Consider the following 18,147-nt stretch of genomic DNA (forward strand, 5'->3'; position numbering starts at 1 on the left):
GAAGATTTCTCGGACGAGGCCAGTCCTTTACGGCTCGTATTTTATCCTCATCTGTTGATATGCCGTCTGCTGTTACGCGATGCCCTAAATACTTAACTTCTTTCTGGAACAATGCACATTTCTTTACGCTAAGTTTTAGTCCAGCCGCTGCTATTCGTTTAAGGACTTCTTCAAGGTTTTTCAAGTGTTCATCGAAAGACTTCCCCATGACAATTATGTCATCGAGGTACACCAAGCATGTCTTCCAGTGAAGTCCTTTCAACACATGTTCCATTAAACGCTCGAATGTGGCTGGAGCATTGCAGAGTCCAAAGGGCATCACATTAAACTGCCATAATCCATCACTGGCACTAAACGCAGATTTCTCTTTGTCTTTTTCTGCAATCTCTACCTGCCAATAACCACTTTGCAAGTCCAATGTGGAGAACCATTTTGTTCCAGCTAATGTGTCCAGGGTGTCGTCAATTCTTGGTAGCGGGTAGCAGTCTTTTTTGGTAACGTCGTTCAGCTTTCTATAATCGACGCAAAACCTAGTGCTGCCGTCTTTCTTTTTAACTAACACAACAGGCGAGCTCCAAGGACTTGAAGATGGTTCGATTACTCCATCCCGCTCCATTTCGTTAACCAACTCCTTCACCTCACTTCGTTTTGCTAGAGGAATACTTCTGGGCGCCTGCTTTATGGGACTCGCTTCGCCAGTATTTATTTGATGCTTTACAATTGCCGTTCTACCTTGGCTTTGACTTTTTAAGGCGTGTTCCTTGGTGGATTTATTGGCATGTTCCGATGTTTTCTCGCAGTTGATTACTGCCTCTGCTGAAGTGCATCGACCTATTTCGGAATTTGGCTTAACGACTTTTTCAGAGCTGGACAGCACTCTTACAGGAATTATTTTGTTGTTGCAGGGTTTAACGAGGGCTTTTGCTGTTATAAGATCACTTTTTATTTCTGCTGGTTCTACCACCCACAAACTGTTGTCCTCACAATCTCCCTCCATACAGGCCCATACTAAAGTTTCTGACTGTGGTGGTAGTCTCAGATGGTCGACGGTAACTAGCTTTCTTACTTGTGTCCTATTTTCATATCCGACGTCAAGGGGTATTTCCACATTTCGCCAAATCATAACCTTTTGTCCCATATCCAAAGTAATGCCATGACTAATCATGAAATCAGCACCAATGATTACTTCGTCCACAATATCGGCAACAATAAATACATGATTGACGCTAACATTGGCAATGGTTACTTTCACATTTACTTTACCATAGACAGTGGCTGGCTCCCCAGTAGCTGTGCGCAGACTTACCCCATGTAATGGTTCAATTGTGTTTTTGACTAAATCGGGCTTGACGATAGACTGTGATGCCCCAGTGTCTATAGTAAAAACGTGCTTCTGACCGTTTATGTACCCACAAGGTAAGGTTGCTATTTTTCTGCTGAATTACGGATATGGAGATTGTGGGGCCCTCAGATGTGGGAGCTAGTTCTTGCCCCATAGCGCTAGCTCGTTTTAGTTTAAAGGTGACTCTTGTGATGAACTACGATTCGCCTGCTGCTCGTTTCTTGGCGAAACAGATCTGGCTCGTTTTCTCGATGCTTTGCAGTTTCGCTGAATATGACCAGTTTTTCCGCAGTTATAGCATTTGATTTTAGCTTTACCTTGCTTCTCATTTAAAGCCTCTAAAACTGCCTCTTTTATTTCACTGACTATATTTCTCTCATTTTCTGCTATAACCTCGATATTCCATACCTTGCATCACAGATTATTACAGATAAGAGACCATTGACAGCTGTCAAACAAGTAATTTCGAACCGTATGGTTTTGTTTACATTTTTTTTAACATTTTTTCCAATTCCGCCATTAAGGCAGATCTTAGAGCGAGAGAAAAAATAAAATGTAGTAAAAAATCGATGAGTGTGTGAGACGAGATATAGAAAGATAAATTTATATGTTTGTCCCTCTTTTAAATCTACCGTGGTTTATTATACATTTTCTTTTGTTAATATTTCGTAAATTTTTTTTGTTTGCCTCCGCCATGTTGCTAAACACAGCTGATTCGGGTCTATGTTAGTCTATGCCTTGCATATTTGCGGCTTAGACATTAATTTTGCTGTTTCTTGTGCCAACGCGAATGAAACGGTTTCCGCAAATGTTGACTTCCGTGTGGCATAAACCGCATGTTTTACATCAGGGTCACGAAGCCCATTCACAAATGCCTCAATCTTGAAATGGTCCAATAACGGATGGTTTTCGTCTGGCAAAGTCTTGTAGCGTCTCATTAGGTTTTTGTACTCTACCACGCAATTCCATTCGGTATATTTCTTTGATGTGTTCTCCACCATACTTACGTTGTAGAGCATCCATTATGTCATCATAGCTATTTCTGTTACTTACTGGTACGCTTTCAAGAACTATTGCTGCGTTCCCTTTCAAGGCCAAAATCAATTCTATAGCTTTTTCTTCATTGTTCCACATGTTTCTAATGGCAACTGTATCAAACTGGAATTTGAACACATTAAATGGTGTAGTGCCATCAAAACTAGGGGCCTTTATTCTACTAGAGGATTCTGGAATAATTCGTACCGCTCCTTCTTGATACTGATGACTATTCACTTTTGTTACCAAGTCGGACACCTTTTTGTCAATTTCATCCATTCTGTTGTTAATAACTGCTCCTTCTTGACATTGAACATTATTCACTTTTGTTTCTAAGTCCGAAACCTTTTTATCAATGACATCCATTCTGCAGTTAATAACCTCAGACATTTCCTGAATTTTCTCATCTGTTACTCTAAGAGATTCTTGAGGTTTCGCTTCCATTTCCGCTAAGTGTTTAATAGTTTCTTTGACTTCAGCTTTAACCTCAGAACGAAGTTTCTCATTGTCGGCAAGAAGTTTCTCATTGTTGACTCTAGATGTTTCTTGAAATTCTTCTTTGACTTCAGCTAGAAGTTCAGTTTTAACCTCCGCAAGCTGTTTCGAATTTTCGTTCAATTTCGCTTCCAGGTTCTTGTTGGCTGTTTCCATTTTTTCCATCATAGCCGCGAACATTGTGCTTAAATCCATGCTGCTTGTTGTTGAACGTGTAGAAACTTCCATTTCTTCCTTATACTCGAATTCGTAAGCACCGATGTCAATATAAGCCTCTTTTGCAATTCTGCCTTGTTACCTGCTGTTTGTAGCTCCAACTTACTCAATTCCTTCTTGAGTTGTTCAACTTTCAGTTCCTCAAACTTCATGCTTATTACTTTGCAATCCCACTTCTGACACCAATTGTTACGTTTTAACTTTTTCAAAACGCTGGTTTATTTCCTTTAAATAAACCGGATACTTTTGATTGCAAATAAAAGCCGTTTAGTAGTTTAAAAATTGTAACAACTCTTTATTTATTTAAAATGTACAACAACCACAGAATTAAATAGCCACTCAATGTTTTTTATACAAGTTTATAAATTCTCAGAATTACAGACACAATTTATAGTGTACACGAATTTACTTGAAAAACACAACACACTTTAATACCATGTTCACACGACGGCATTATTCGTCATTCACGCTCTCATTCAACCCCCAATTACGAACTGAATTACATGATTCCCATTACAAAATTTCAAGTGCGAATTACCTTGTTCGTACGTAATTCAGTTTGAATTACCTTATGAATTACGAACGAATGACTGTCATCTCTAATTTGTATCGATTATTTATGTATCAAAATCAGCTGTCCAAACAAAAATGTCAAAACAAAACAAAATAAAGAAAAATATTTTTGTATTAAATAAATAAATTAAAAGAAATAAAAAGTCTGATTAAAGTTAAATTCATTTGTAGAAGTAGCAGCTCTGCCATTCTTTCAGCCCACACCTCTAATAAAGCCCGCTCGCTGCCCTGGCCCCACTTGCTTGCACTTTTTCCTTTTTCCAACAATGAAAATAATAATTAAATTATATTTGTTTAATTAATAATGCTACAATTTTATGTTTTTACTTACCTTTCTTATCCATTGCCAAATTACAAATTTAAAATTCGCACCAAACAAACAAAATAAACAAAAAAACAAAACATGTAAACAGAAGAAAAAAAACAAGAAGAAGAAATAAATAAATGTCAAACTGAATTACGAATGTTGTCGTGTAAACAGGTTGATTCGCAATCGTAATTCAAAACGCGAATTAAGTAATTCAGACTGCCGTGGAAACATGGCATAAGGCAGTGGATGTTTATTCGAAAAGCGTCTCTGATCAACTCACTAACGACTGCAACCTCTGCCACTATTTATAACACTGCATTACCATCTAAAAAGCTCTTTAACTGTCTAGAGGTTTCTAATACATACGCCATCTGTGGTGTACTTTCTACAATGTTCTTTAACTGAATATTCGAAACAGCGTTGCCAACTTACGATCAAATCAACTGAAAGCTTTTATTTAATAATGCCCACAGATATGTTACAGTTTTACAGCACTGTTATTTGAAAGCATTATGCTACTTTTAAATCAGCCGTTAAAATCGTTATATTTGAATTCAAGTACAATTTCGTAACAATACTATATTGTCAATATTATGATCGTAAATATTTGTAGGGTTATGCTGTGAGTTTTTGTGACATTTTAGTAGACTTGGAGCTGATGGAGTGTCGTATTGTATAAAGACATCTGGTGGATGCACCATTTTATATACTCGCGTGGAAGAGAATTTGCGGACAGTGTGTCGGCATTGTTTTGGAATAGGAGGTTGCTTCTTTGTAAATGTTTTTTTCTTTTCTTTGAGACTTGTTGTACTTGTCATAGTTATTGTTAAGCACGCTTCTAATATTAGTGTTTGAGTATTTATTTATTTATTTTATTTTATTTAATTTCAATACAAAGAAGCCTTCGTGGCCAAAAAATACATGTATTGTTAAGAATATATCTATGTATGTAAGTAACATAAGTAAATATTTAAAATAGAAAATTAAATTAAAATTAAAAGTTACAAGTTAAAAGGCTAGTTGTTTGGATATTTACTACCTTGATGACTTGAATTTCCCTTGCAGGACTGTTCTATCTATTTTTTTTTTCGCATCTCTGTGAATGACATTGACTAATGTACACTTTTTGACCCTTTCATTAACACCTATGTATACTATCTTGTTCTCGTTATTCTCATACATATGGCTGCACTGCTGTATATGCACCTTGGGTGATTGTATCTGTTTTATGCTTATCTGGATTATTGTTTTTGTAACACTGGTGAAGATTTTTTTTATTTTTATCATGTTATATGTGCTGATGTCATCTATTAAAACACTATAAATAGTTGATTATTGTTTGCAGTTGTGTGGAGTTTTGTTTAATTCGTACAATTTGTATTAAGCATTATTTATATTTATAATTTATATTTTTATTAATTAAATTTTTTGTAAAAAATTTTTATTAAGTAGAAATTTATAACCGATTATGGCCAATAAGCTAGGTTGTTGAAAATAATAAGTAAATAAAAAATAAATGGAACATAAAACCAAATTATTTTTCAGATACTCTTATTTTTGCAAAATCTATTCCACTCTATAGGCGTACAAATGTCACGACGATGATATGGAATTGTCCATATGGCAATTTGCCGTCTACACCCGCAAATTTCATTGACGCAATCAAATTTGAGAATTGCAGCAATAAATATTGCTACGTGGGGTAACAAGGTGCCAGAAGTGGTGACTTGAAATAAATACAGGCGAATTCACAAATTTGTTTATATGGAGTTTGACATAAATGCGTACCGTCAAATATTTTTTATGTGTAGTTTGAGATTATCGCGTGCCATTTCTATAATCAGCTGTGCTACCGATGACACCTTATTAAATGCACCTTGACAAGACGAATTGCACAGCAGATTAATGTTGTTTGGATGTTTGAGCTGTCAATTATCTTGTGTTTGTTGCGGCGAATGCTACAACAAACATAAAAGTAACAAAAACAACAGGCAAAATTTGACAGTTTAAACCACATAAACAAAAATTACAAAAAAAAATTTGTTTACAATTTGTATTTTTAAGTGACAGCTGATTTTGACATTTGGACGAATTTTTCACAAAAACAAAAAGCATGTTGTTTTTGTCTTGTTGTATTTGTTACCGTGGCGCTGTCATCTTATTAGATTCGCCTTGAGTCAGCACAAGGCGAATTTATACAAGGGGAGTCAGTCAAACAGCTGTTAATTTTTTTTTCGCTTTTTGGTTCTAACAACTGTCAAAGCTTGGTTTTATATTTAAATATCTACATATTCTAAGCTTATTAACAAAATATTTATTGTTTACGTAAATAAGTAAAGCCCTCACTATTCAATTATATACACTATATTAAGTTTAAATACTTATTTGTTAAATTTTTCATTTTGGTTTTTTGACATTTGTTAAGACCAATCTTTGTTTTTGTAGAACTGACACCACCTTGTATGAATTCGCCTTGAGTCAGCACAAGGTGCATTTAATAAGGTGCCATCGGCAGCACAGCTGATTATAGAGATAGCACGCACAAATGTCAAACTACATATATAAAAAATATTCGCCCGTATGTCAAACTCTATATATAAAAAATAAGTGAATTCGCCTGTATTTATTTCAATTCGCCACTGCTGTCACCTTGTTAAATACGCCTTGCAGCAGTTCTTGTGACTCACAAGAACTGCTGCAAGGCGTTCTTGACCTCACAAGTTGTGAGGTCACCTTCAAGGCGTATTTAACAAGGTGACAGCAGTGGCGAATTGAAATAAATACAGGCGAATTCACTTATTTTTTATATATAGAGTTTGACATACGGACGTACGGGCGAATATTTTTTATATATGTAGTTTGACATTTGTGCGTGCTATTTCTATAAACAGCTGTGCTGCCGATGGCACCTTATTAAATGCACCTTGGTCACCTTATTAGATTCGCCTTGGTTGTTAAATTACAATCAAGGTGCATTTAATAAGGTGCCATCGGTAGCACAGCTGATTATAGAAATAGCACGCACAAATGTCAAACTACATATATAAAAAATATTCGCCCGTACGTCCCTATGTCAAACTCTATATGGTTGTCCCTCTTTTAAATCTACCGTGGTTTATTATACATTTTCTTTTGTTAATATTTCGTAAATTTTTTTTGTTTGCCTCCGCCATGTTGCTAAACACAGCTGATTCGGGTCTATGTTAGTCTATGCCTTGCATATTTGCGGCTTAGACATTAATTTTGTTGTTTCTTGTGCCAACGCGAATGAAACGGTTTCCGCAAATGTTGACTTCCGTGTGGCATAAACCGCATGTTTTACATCAGGGTCACGAAGCCCATTCACAAATGCCTCAATCTTGAAATGGTCCAATAACGGATGGTTTTCGTCTGGCAAAGTCTTGTAGCGTCTCATTAGGTTTTTGTACTCTACCACGCAATTCCATTCGGTATATTTCTTTGATGTGTTCTCCACCATACTTACGTTGTAGAGCATCCATTATGTCATCATAGCTATTTCTGTTACTTACTGGTACGCTTTCAAGAACTATTGCTGCGTTCCCTTTCAAGGCCAAAATCAATTCTATAGCTTTTTCTTCATTGTTCCACATGTTTCTAATGGCAACTGTATCAAACTGGAATTTGAACACATTAAATGGTGTAGTGCCATCAAAACTAGGGGCCTTTATTCTACTAGAGGATTCTGGAATAATTCGTACCGCTCCTTCTTGATACTGATGACTATTCACTTTTGTTTCCAAGTCGGACACCTTTTTGTCAATTTCATCCATTCTGTTGTTAATAACTGCTCCTTCTTGACATTGAACATTATTCACTTTTGTTTCTAAGTCCGAAACCTTTTTATCAATGACATCCATTCTGCAGTTAATAACCTCAGACATTTCCTGAATTTTCTCATCTGTTACTCTAAGAGATTCTTGAGGTTTCGCTTCCATTTCCGCTAAGTGTTTAATAGTTTCTTTGACTTCAGCTTTAACCTCAGAACGAAGTTTCTCATTGTCGGCAAGAAGTTTCTCATTGTTGACTCTAGATGTTTCTTGAAATTCTTCTTTGACTTCAGCTAGAAGTTCAGTTTTAACCTCCGCAAGCTGTTTCGAATTTTCGTTCAATTTCGCTTCCAGGTTCTTGTTGGCTGTTTCCATTTTTTCCATCATAGCCGCGAACATTGTGCTTAAATCCATGCTGCTTGTTGTTGAACGTGTAGAAACTTCCATTTCTTCCTTATACTCGAATTCGTAAGCACCGATGTCAATATAAGCCTCTTTTGCAATTCTGCCTTGTTACCTGCTGTTTGTAGCTCCAACTTACTCAATTCCTTCTTGAGTTGTTCAACTTTCAGTTCCTCAAACTTCATGCTTATTACTTTGCAATCCCACTTCTGACACCAATTGTTACGTTTTAACTTTTTCAAAACGCTGGTTTATTTCCTTTAAATAAACCGGATACTTTTGATTGCAAATAAAAGCCGTTTAGTAGTTTAAAAATTGTAACAACTCTTTATTTATTTAAAATGTACAACAACCACAGAATTAAATAGCCACTCAATGTTTTTTATACAAGTTTATAAATTCTCAGAATTACAGACACAATTTATAGTGTACACGAATTTACTTGAAAAACACAACACACTTTAATACCATGTTCACACGACGGCATTATTCGTCATTCACGCTCTCATTCAACCCCCAATTACGAACTGAATTACATGATTCCCATTACAAAATTTCAAGTGCGAATTACCTTGTTCGTACGTAATTCAGTTTGAATTACCTTATGAATTACGAACGAATGACTGTCATCTCTAATTTGTATCGATTATTTATGTATCAAAATCAGCTGTCCAAACAAAAATGTCAAAACAAAACAAAATAAAGAAAAATATTTTTGTATTAAATAAATAAATTAAAAGAAATAAAAAGTCTGATTAAAGTTAAATTCATTTGTAGAAGTAGCAGCTCTGCCATTCTTTCAGCCCACACCTCTAATAAAGCCCGCTCGCTGCCCTGGCCCCACTTGCTTGCACTTTTTCCTTTTTCCAACAATGAAAATAATAATTAAATTATATTTGTTTAATTAATAATGCTACAATTTTATGTTTTTACTTACCTTTCTTATCCATTGCCAAATTACAAATTTAAAATTCGCACCAAACAAACAAAATAAACAAAAAAACAAAACATGTAAACAGAAGAAAAAAAACAAGAAGAAGAAATAAATAAATGTCAAACTGAATTACGAATGTTGTCGTGTAAACAGGTTGATTCGCAATCGTAATTCAAAACGCGAATTAAGTAATTCAGACTGCCGTGGAAACATGGCATAAGGCAGTGGATGTTTATTCGAAAAGCGTCTCTGATCAACTCACTAACGACTGCAACCTCTGCCACTATTTATAACACTGCATTACCATCTAAAAAGCTCTTTAACTGTCTAGAGGTTTCTAATACATACGCCATCTGTGGTGTACTTTCTACAATGTTCTTTAACTGAATATTCGAAACAGCGTTGCCAACTTACGATCAAATCAACTGAAAGCTTTTATTTAATAATGCCCACAGATATGTTACAGTTTTACAGCACTGTTATTTGAAAGCATTATGCTACTTTTAAATCAGCCGTTAAAATCGTTATATTTGAATTCAAGTACAATTTCGTAACAATACTATATTGTCAATATTATGATCGTAAATATTTGTAGGGTTATGCTGTGAGTTTTTGTGACATTTTAGTAGACTTGGAGCTGATGGAGTGTCGTATTGTATAAAGACATCTGGTGGATGCACCATTTTATATACTCGCGTGGAAGAGAATTTGCGGACAGTGTGTCGGCATTGTTTTGGAATAGGAGGTTGCTTCTTTGTAAATGTTTTTTTCTTTTCTTTGAGACTTGTTGTACTTGTCATAGTTATTGTTAAGCACGCTTCTAATATTAGTGTTTGAGTATTTATTTATTTATTTTATTTTATTTTATTTTATTTAATTTCAATACAAAGAAGCCTTCGTGGCCAAAAAATACATGTATTGTTAAGAATATATCTATGTATGTAAGTAACATAAGTAAATATTTAAAATAGAAAATTAAATTAAAATTAAAAGTTACAAGTTAAAAGGCTAGTTGTTTGGATATTTACTACCTTGATGACTTGAATTTCCCTTGCAGGACTGTTCTATCTATTTTTTTTTTCGCATCTCTGTGAATGACATTGACTAATGTACACTTTTTGACCCTTTCATTAACACCTATGTATACTATCTTGTTCTCGTTATTCTCATACATATGGCTGCACTGCTGTATATGCACCTTGGGTGATTGTATCTGTTTTATGCTTATCTGGATTATTGTTTTTGTAACACTGGTGAAGATTTTTTTTATTTTTATCATGTTATATGTGCTGATGTCATCTATTAAAACACTATAAATAGTTGATTATTGTTTGCAGTTGTGTGGAGTTTTGTTTAATTCGTACAATTTGTATTAAGCATTATTTATATTTATAATTTATATTTTTATTAATTAAATTTTTTGTAAAAAATTTTTATTAAGTAGAAATTTATAACCGATTATGGCCAATAAGCTAGGTTGTTGAAAATAATAAGTAAATAAAAAATAAATGGAACATAAAACCAAATTATTTTTCAGATACTCTTATTTTTGCAAAATCTATTCCACTCTATAGGCGTACAAATGTCACGACGATGATATGGAATTGTCCATATGGCAATTTGCCGTCTACACCCGCAAATTTCATTGACGCAATCAAATTTGAGAATTGCAGCAATAAATATTGCTACGTGGGGTAACAAGGTGCCAGAAGTGGTGACTTGAAATAAATACAGGCGAATTCACAAATTTGTTTATATGGAGTTTGACATAAATGCGTACCGTCAAATATTTTTTATGTGTAGTTTGAGATTATCGCGTGCCATTTCTATAATCAGCTGTGCTACCGATGACACCTTATTAAATGCACCTTGACAAGACGAATTGCACAGCAGATTAATGTTGTTTGGATGTTTGAGCTGTCAATTATCTTGTGTTTGTTGCGGCGAATGCTACAACAAACATAAAAGTAACAAAAACAACAGGCAAAATTTGACAGTTTAAACCACATAAACAAAAATTACAAAAAAAAATTTGTTTACAATTTGTATTTTTAAGTGACAGCTGATTTTGACATTTGGACGAATTTTTCACAAAAACAAAAAGCATGTTGTTTTTGTCTTGTTGTATTTGTTACCGTGGCGCTGTCATCTTATTAGATTCGCCTTGAGTCAGCACAAGGCGAATTTATACAAGGGGAGTCAGTCAAACAGCTGTTAATTTTTTTTTCGCTTTTTGGTTCTAACAACTGTCAAAGCTTGGTTTTATATTTAAATATCTACATATTCTAAGCTTATTAACAAAATATTTATTGTTTACGTAAATAAGTAAAGCCCTCACTATTCAATTATATACACTATATTAAGTTTAAATACTTATTTGTTAAATTTTTCATTTTGGTTTTTTGACATTTGTTAAGACCAATCTTTGTTTTTGTAGAACTGACACCACCTTGTATGAATTCGCCTTGAGTCAGCACAAGGTGCATTTAATAAGGTGCCATCGGCAGCACAGCAGATATATAGAGTTTGACATACGGACGTACGGGCGAATATTTTTTATATATGTAGTTTGACATTTGTGCGTGCTATTTCTATAAACAGCTGTGCTGCCGATGGCACCTTATTAAATGCACCTTGGTCACCTTATTAGATTCGCCTTGGTTGTTAAATTACAATCAAGGTGCATTTAATAAGGTGCCATCGGTAGCACAGCTGATTATAGAAATAGCACGCACAAATGTCAAACTACATATATAAAAAATATTCGCCCGTACGTCCCTATGTCAAACTCTATATGTTTGTCCCTCTTTTAAATCTACCGTGGTTTATTATACATTTTCTTTTGTTAATATTTCGTAAATTTTTTTTGTTTGCCTCCGCCATGTTGCTAAACACAGCTGATTCGGGTCTATGTTAGTCTATGCCTTGCATATTTGCGGCTTAGACATTAATTTTGTTGTTTCTTGTGCCAACGCGAATGAAACGGTTTCCGCAAATGTTGACTTCCGTGTGGCATAAACCGCATGTTTTACATCAGGGTCACGAAGCCCATTCACAAATGCCTCAATCTTGAAATGGTCCAATAACGGATGGTTTTCGTCTGGCAAAGTCTTGTAGCGTCTCATTAGGTTTTTGTACTCTACCACGCAATTCCATTCGGTATATTTCTTTGATGTGTTCTCCACCATACTTACGTTGTAGAGCATCCATTATGTCATCATAGCTATTTCTGTTACTTACTGGTACGCTTTCAAGAACTATTGCTTTCCCTTTCAAGGCCAAAATCAATTCTATAGCTTTTTCTTCATTGTTCCACATGTTTCTAATGGCAACTGTATCAAACTGGAATTTGAACACATTAAATGGTGTAGTGCCATCAAAACTAGGGGCCTTTATTCTACTAGAGGATTCTGGAATAATTCGTACCGCTCCTTCTTGATACTGATGACTATTCACTTTTGTTACCAAGTCGGACACCTTTTTGTCAATTTCATCCATTCTGTTGTTAATAACTGCTCCTTCTTGACATTGAACATTATTCACTTTTGTTTCTAAGTCCGAAACCTTTTTATCAATGCCATCCATTCTGCAGTTAATAACCTCAGACATTTCCTGAATTTTCTCATCTGTTACTCTAAGAGATTCTTGAGGTTTCGCTTCCATTTCCGCTAAGTGTTTAATAGTTTCTTTGACTTCAGCTTTAACCTCAGAACGAAGTTTCTCATTGTCGGCAAGAAGTTTCTCATTGTTGACTCTAGATGTTTCTTGAAATTCTTCTTTGACTTCAGCTAGAAGTTCAGTTTTAACCTCCGCAAGCTGTTTCGAATTTTCGTTCAATTTCGCTTCCAGGTTCTTGTTGGCTGTTTCCATTTTTTCCATCATAGCCGCGAACATTGTGCTTAAATCCATGCTGCTTGTTGTTGAACGTGTAGAAACTTCCATTTCTTCCTTATACTCGAATTCGTAAGCACCGATGTCAATATAAGCCTCTTTTGCAATTCTGCCTTGTTACCTGCTGTTTGTAGCTCCAACTTACTCAATTCCTTCTTGAGTTGTTCAACTTTCAGTTCCTCAAACTTCATGCTTATTACTTTGCAATCCCACTTCTGACACCAATTGTTACGTTTTAACTTTTTCAAAACGCTGGTTTATTTCCTTTAAATAAACCGGATACTTTTGATTGCAAATAAAAGCCGTTTAGTAGTTTAAAAATTGTAACAACTCTTTATTTATTTAAAATGTACAACAACCACAGAATTAAATAGCCACTCAATGTTTTTTATACAAGTTTATAAATTCTCAGAATTACAGACACAATTTATAGTGTACACGAATTTACTTGAAAAACACAACACACTTTAATACCATGTTCACACGACGGCATTATTCGTCATTCACGCTCTCATTCAACCCCCAATTACGAACTGAATTACATGATTCCCATTACAAAATTTCAAGTGCGAATTACCTTGTTCGTACGTAATTCAGTTTGAATTACCTTATGAATTACGAACGAATGACTGTCATCTCTAATTTGTATCGATTATTTATGTATCAAAATCAGCTGTCCAAACAAAAATGTCAAAACAAAACAAAATAAAGAAAAATATTTTTGTATTAAATAAATAAATTAAAAGAAATAAAAAGTCTGATTAAAGTTAAATTCATTTGTAGAAGTAGCAGCTCTGCCATTCTTTCAGCCCACACCTCTAATAAAGCCCGCTCGCTGCCCTGGCCCCACTTGCTTGCACTTTTTCCTTTTTCCAACAATGAAAATAATAATTAAATTATATTTGTTTAATTAATAATGCTACAATTTTATGTTTTTACTTACCTTTCTTATCCATTGCCAAATTACAAATTTAAAATTCGCACCAAACAAACAAAATAAACAAAAAAACAAAACATGTAAACAGAAGAAAAAAAACAAGAAGAAGAAATAAATAAATGTCAAACTGAATTACGAATGTTGTCGTGTAAACAGGTTGATTCGCAATCGTAATTCAAAACGCGAATTAAGTAATTCAGACTGCCGTGGAAACATGGCATAAGGCAGTGGATGTTTATTCGAAAAGCGTCTCTGATCAACTCACTAACGACTGCAACCTCTGCCACTATTTATAACACTGCATTACCATCTAAAAAGCTCTTTAACTGTCTAGAGGTTTCTAATACATACGCCATCTGTGGTGTACTTTCTACAATGTTCTTTAACTGAATATTCGAAACAGCGTTGCCAACTTACGATCAAATCAACTGAAAGCTTTTATTTAATAATGCCCACAGATATGTTACAGTTTTACAGCACTGTTATTTGAAGCATTATGCTACATTTAAATCAGCCGTTAAAATCGTTATATTTGAATTCAAGTACAATTTCGTAACAATACTATATTGTCAATATTATGATCGTAAATATTTGTAGGGTTATGCTGTGAGTTTTTGTGACATTTTAGTAGACTTGGAGCTGATGGAGTGTCGTATTGTATAAAGACATCTGGTGGATGCACCATTTTATATACTCGCGTGGAAGAGAATTTGCGGACAGTGTGTCGGCATTGTTTTGGAATAGGAGGTTGCTTCTTTGTAAATGTTTTTTTCTTTTCTTTGAGACTTGTTGTACTTGTCATAGTTATTGTTAAGCACGCTTCTAATATTAGTGTTTGAGTATTTATTTATTTATTTTATTTTATTTAATTTCAATACAAAGAAGCCTTCGTGGCCAAAAAATACATGTATTGTTAAGAATATATCTATGTATGTAAGTAACATAAGTAAATATTTAAAATAGAAAATTAAATTAAAATTAAAAGTTACAAGTTAAAAGGCTAGTTGTTTGGATATTTACTACCTTGATGACTTGAATTTCCCTTGCAGGACTGTTCTATCTATTTTTTTTCGCATCTCTGTGAATGACATTGACTAATGTACACTTTTTGACCCTTTCATTAACACCTATGTATACTATCTTGTTCTCGTTATTCTCATACATATGGCTGCACTGCTGTATATGCACCTTGGGTGATTGTATCTGTTTTATGCTTATCTGGATTATTGTTTTTGTAACACTGGTGAAGATTTTTTTTATTTTTATCATGTTATATGTGCTGATGTCATCTATTAAAACACTATAAATAGTTGATTATTGTTTGCAGTTGTGTGGAGTTTTGTTTAATTCGTACAATTTGTATTAAGCATTATTTATATTTATAATTTATATTTTTATTAATTAAATTTTTTGTAAAAAATTTTTATTAAGTAGAAATTTATAACCGATTATGGCCAATAAGCTAGGTTGTTGAAAATAATAAGTAAATAAAAAATAAATGGAACATAAAACCAAATTATTTTTCAGATACTCTTATTTTTGCAAAATCTATTCCACTCTATAGGCGTACAAATGTCACGACGATGATATGGAATTGTCCATATGGCAATTTGCCGTCTACACCCGCAAATTTCATTGACGCAATCAAATTTGAGAATTGCAGCAATAAATATTGCTACGTGGGGTAACAAGGTGCCAGAAGTGGTGACTTGAAATAAATACAGGCGAATTCACAAATTTGTTTATATGGAGTTTGACATAAATGCGTACCGTCAAATATTTTTTATGTGTAGTTTGAGATTATCGCGTGCCATTTCTATAATCAGCTGTGCTACCGATGACACCTTATTAAATGCACCTTGACAAGACGAATTGCACAGCAGATTAATGTTGTTTGGATGTTTGAGCTGTCAATTATCTTGTGTTTGTTGCGGCGAATGCTACAACAAACATAAAAGTAACAAAAACAACAGGCAAAATTTGACAGTTTAAACCACATAAACAAAAATTACAAAAAAAAATTTGTTTACAATTTGTATTTTTAAGTGACAGCTGATTTTGACATTTGGACGAATTTTTCACAAAAACAAAAAGCATGTTGTTTTTGTCTTGTTGTATTTGTTACCGTGGCGCTGTCATCTTATTAGATTCGCCTTGAGTCAGCACAAGGCGAATTTATACAAGGGGAGTCAGTCAAACAGCTGTTAATTTTTTTTTCGCTTTTTGGTTCTAACAACTGTCAAAGCTTGGTTTTATATTTAAATATCTACATATTCTAAGCTTATTAACAAAATATTTATTGTTTACGTAAATAAGTAAAGCCCTCACTATTCAATTATATACACTATATTAAGTTTAAATACTTATTTGTTAAATTTTTCATTTTGGTTTTTTGACATTTGTTAAGACCAATCTTTGTTTTTGTAGAACTGACACCACCTTGTATGAATTCGCCTTGAGTCAGCACAAGGTGCATTTAATAAGGTGCCATCGGCAGCACAGCTGATTATAGAGATAGCACGCACAAATGTCAAACTACATATATAAAAAATATTCGCCCGTACGTCCGTATGTCAAACTCTATATATAAAAAATAAGTGAATTCGCCTGTATTTATTTCAATTCGCCACTGCTGTCACCTTGTTAAATACGCCTTGCAGCAGTTCTTGTGACTCACAAGAACTGCTGCAAGGCGTTCTTGACCTCACAAGTTGTGAGGTCACCTTCAAGGCGTATTTAACAAGGTGACAGCAGTGGCGAATTGAAATAAATACAGGCGAATTCACTTATTTTTTATATATAGAGTTTGACATACGGACGTACGGGCGAATATTTTTTATATATGTAGTTTGACATTTGTGCGTGCTATTTCTATAAACAGCTGTGCTGCCGATGGCACCTTATTAAATGCACCTTGGTCACCTTATTAGATTCGCCTTGGTTGTTAAATTACAATCAAGGTGCATTTAATAAGGTGCCATCGGTAGCACAGCTGATTATAGAAATAGCACGCACAAATGTCAAACTACATATATAAAAAATATTCGCCCGTACGTCCCTATGTCAAACTCTATATGTTTGTCCCTCTTTTAAATCTACCGTGGTTTATTATACATTTTCTTTTGTTAATATTTCGTAAATTTTTTTTGTTTGCCTCCGCCATGTTGCTAAACACAGCTGATTCGGGTCTATGTAGTCTATGCCTTGCATATTTGCGGCTTAGACATTAATTTTGCTGTTTCTTGTGCCAACGCGAATGAAACGGTTTCCGCAAATGTTGACTTCCGTGTGGCATAAACCGCATGTTTTACATCAGGGTCACGAAGCCCATTCACAAATGCCTCAATCTTGAAATGGTCCAATAACGGATGGTTTTCGTCTGGCAAAGTCTTGTAGCGTCTCATTAGGTTTTTGTACTCTACCACGCAATTCCATTCGGTATATTTCTTTGATGTGTTCTCCACCATACTTACGTTGTAGAGCATCCATTATGTCATCATAGCTATTTCTGTTACTTACTGGTATGCTTTCAAGAACTATTGCTGCGTTCCCTTTCAAGGCCAAAATCAATTCTATAGCTTTTTCTTCATTGTTCCACATGTTTCTAATGGCAACTGTATCAAACTGGAATTTGAACACATTAAATGGTGTAGTGCCATCAAAACTAGGGGCCTTTATTCTACTAGAGGATTCTGGAATAATTCGTACCGCTCCTTCTTGATACTGATGACTATTCACTTTTGTTACCAAGTCGGACACCTTTTTGTCAATTTCATCCATTCTGTTGTTAATAACTGCTCCTTCTTGACATTGAACATTATTCACTTTTGTTTCTAAGTCCGAAACCTTTTTATCAATGACATCCATTCTGCAGTTAATAACCTCAGACATTTCCTGAATTTTCTCATCTGTTACTCTAAGAGATTCTTGAGGTTTCGCTTCCATTTCCGCTAAGTGTTTAATAGTTTCTTTGACTTCAGCTTTAACCTCAGAACGAAGTTTCTCATTGTCGGCAAGAAGTTTCTCATTGTTGACTCTAGATGTTTCTTGAAATTCTTCTTTGACTTCAGCTAGAAGTTCAGTTTTAACCTCCGCAAGCTGTTTCGAATTTTCGTTCAATTTCGCTTCCAGGTTCTTGTTGGCTGTTTCCATTTTTTCCATCATAGCCGCGAACATTGTGCTTAAATCCATGCTGCTTGTTGTTGAACGTGTAGAAACTTCCAT

The 18,147-nt window shown here is 34.5% G+C and overlaps 1 protein-coding gene across 1 annotated transcript; it reads right to left on the minus strand.

The window, feature by feature from the left end:
- Nucleotides 1-1,510: 1,510 nt before the first annotated feature.
- On the minus strand, nucleotides 1,511-18,147 carry LOC135950557 (structural maintenance of chromosomes protein 4-like). Its single transcript, XM_065500094.1, has 5 exons — nucleotides 17,632-18,147; nucleotides 12,522-13,043; nucleotides 7,691-8,212; nucleotides 2,585-3,106; nucleotides 1,511-1,750 (listed from the first exon to the last, which is right to left on the minus strand). The coding sequence occupies exons 1-5, from the start codon at nucleotides 18,145-18,147 to the stop codon at nucleotides 1,511-1,513; spliced, it is 2,322 nt and encodes a 773-aa protein (XP_065356166.1).

Source organism: Calliphora vicina, chromosome 1 (assembly GCF_958450345.1).
Source record: "Calliphora vicina chromosome 1, idCalVici1.1, whole genome shotgun sequence".
Lineage (NCBI taxonomy): Eukaryota > Metazoa > Arthropoda > Insecta > Diptera > Calliphoridae > Calliphora > Calliphora vicina.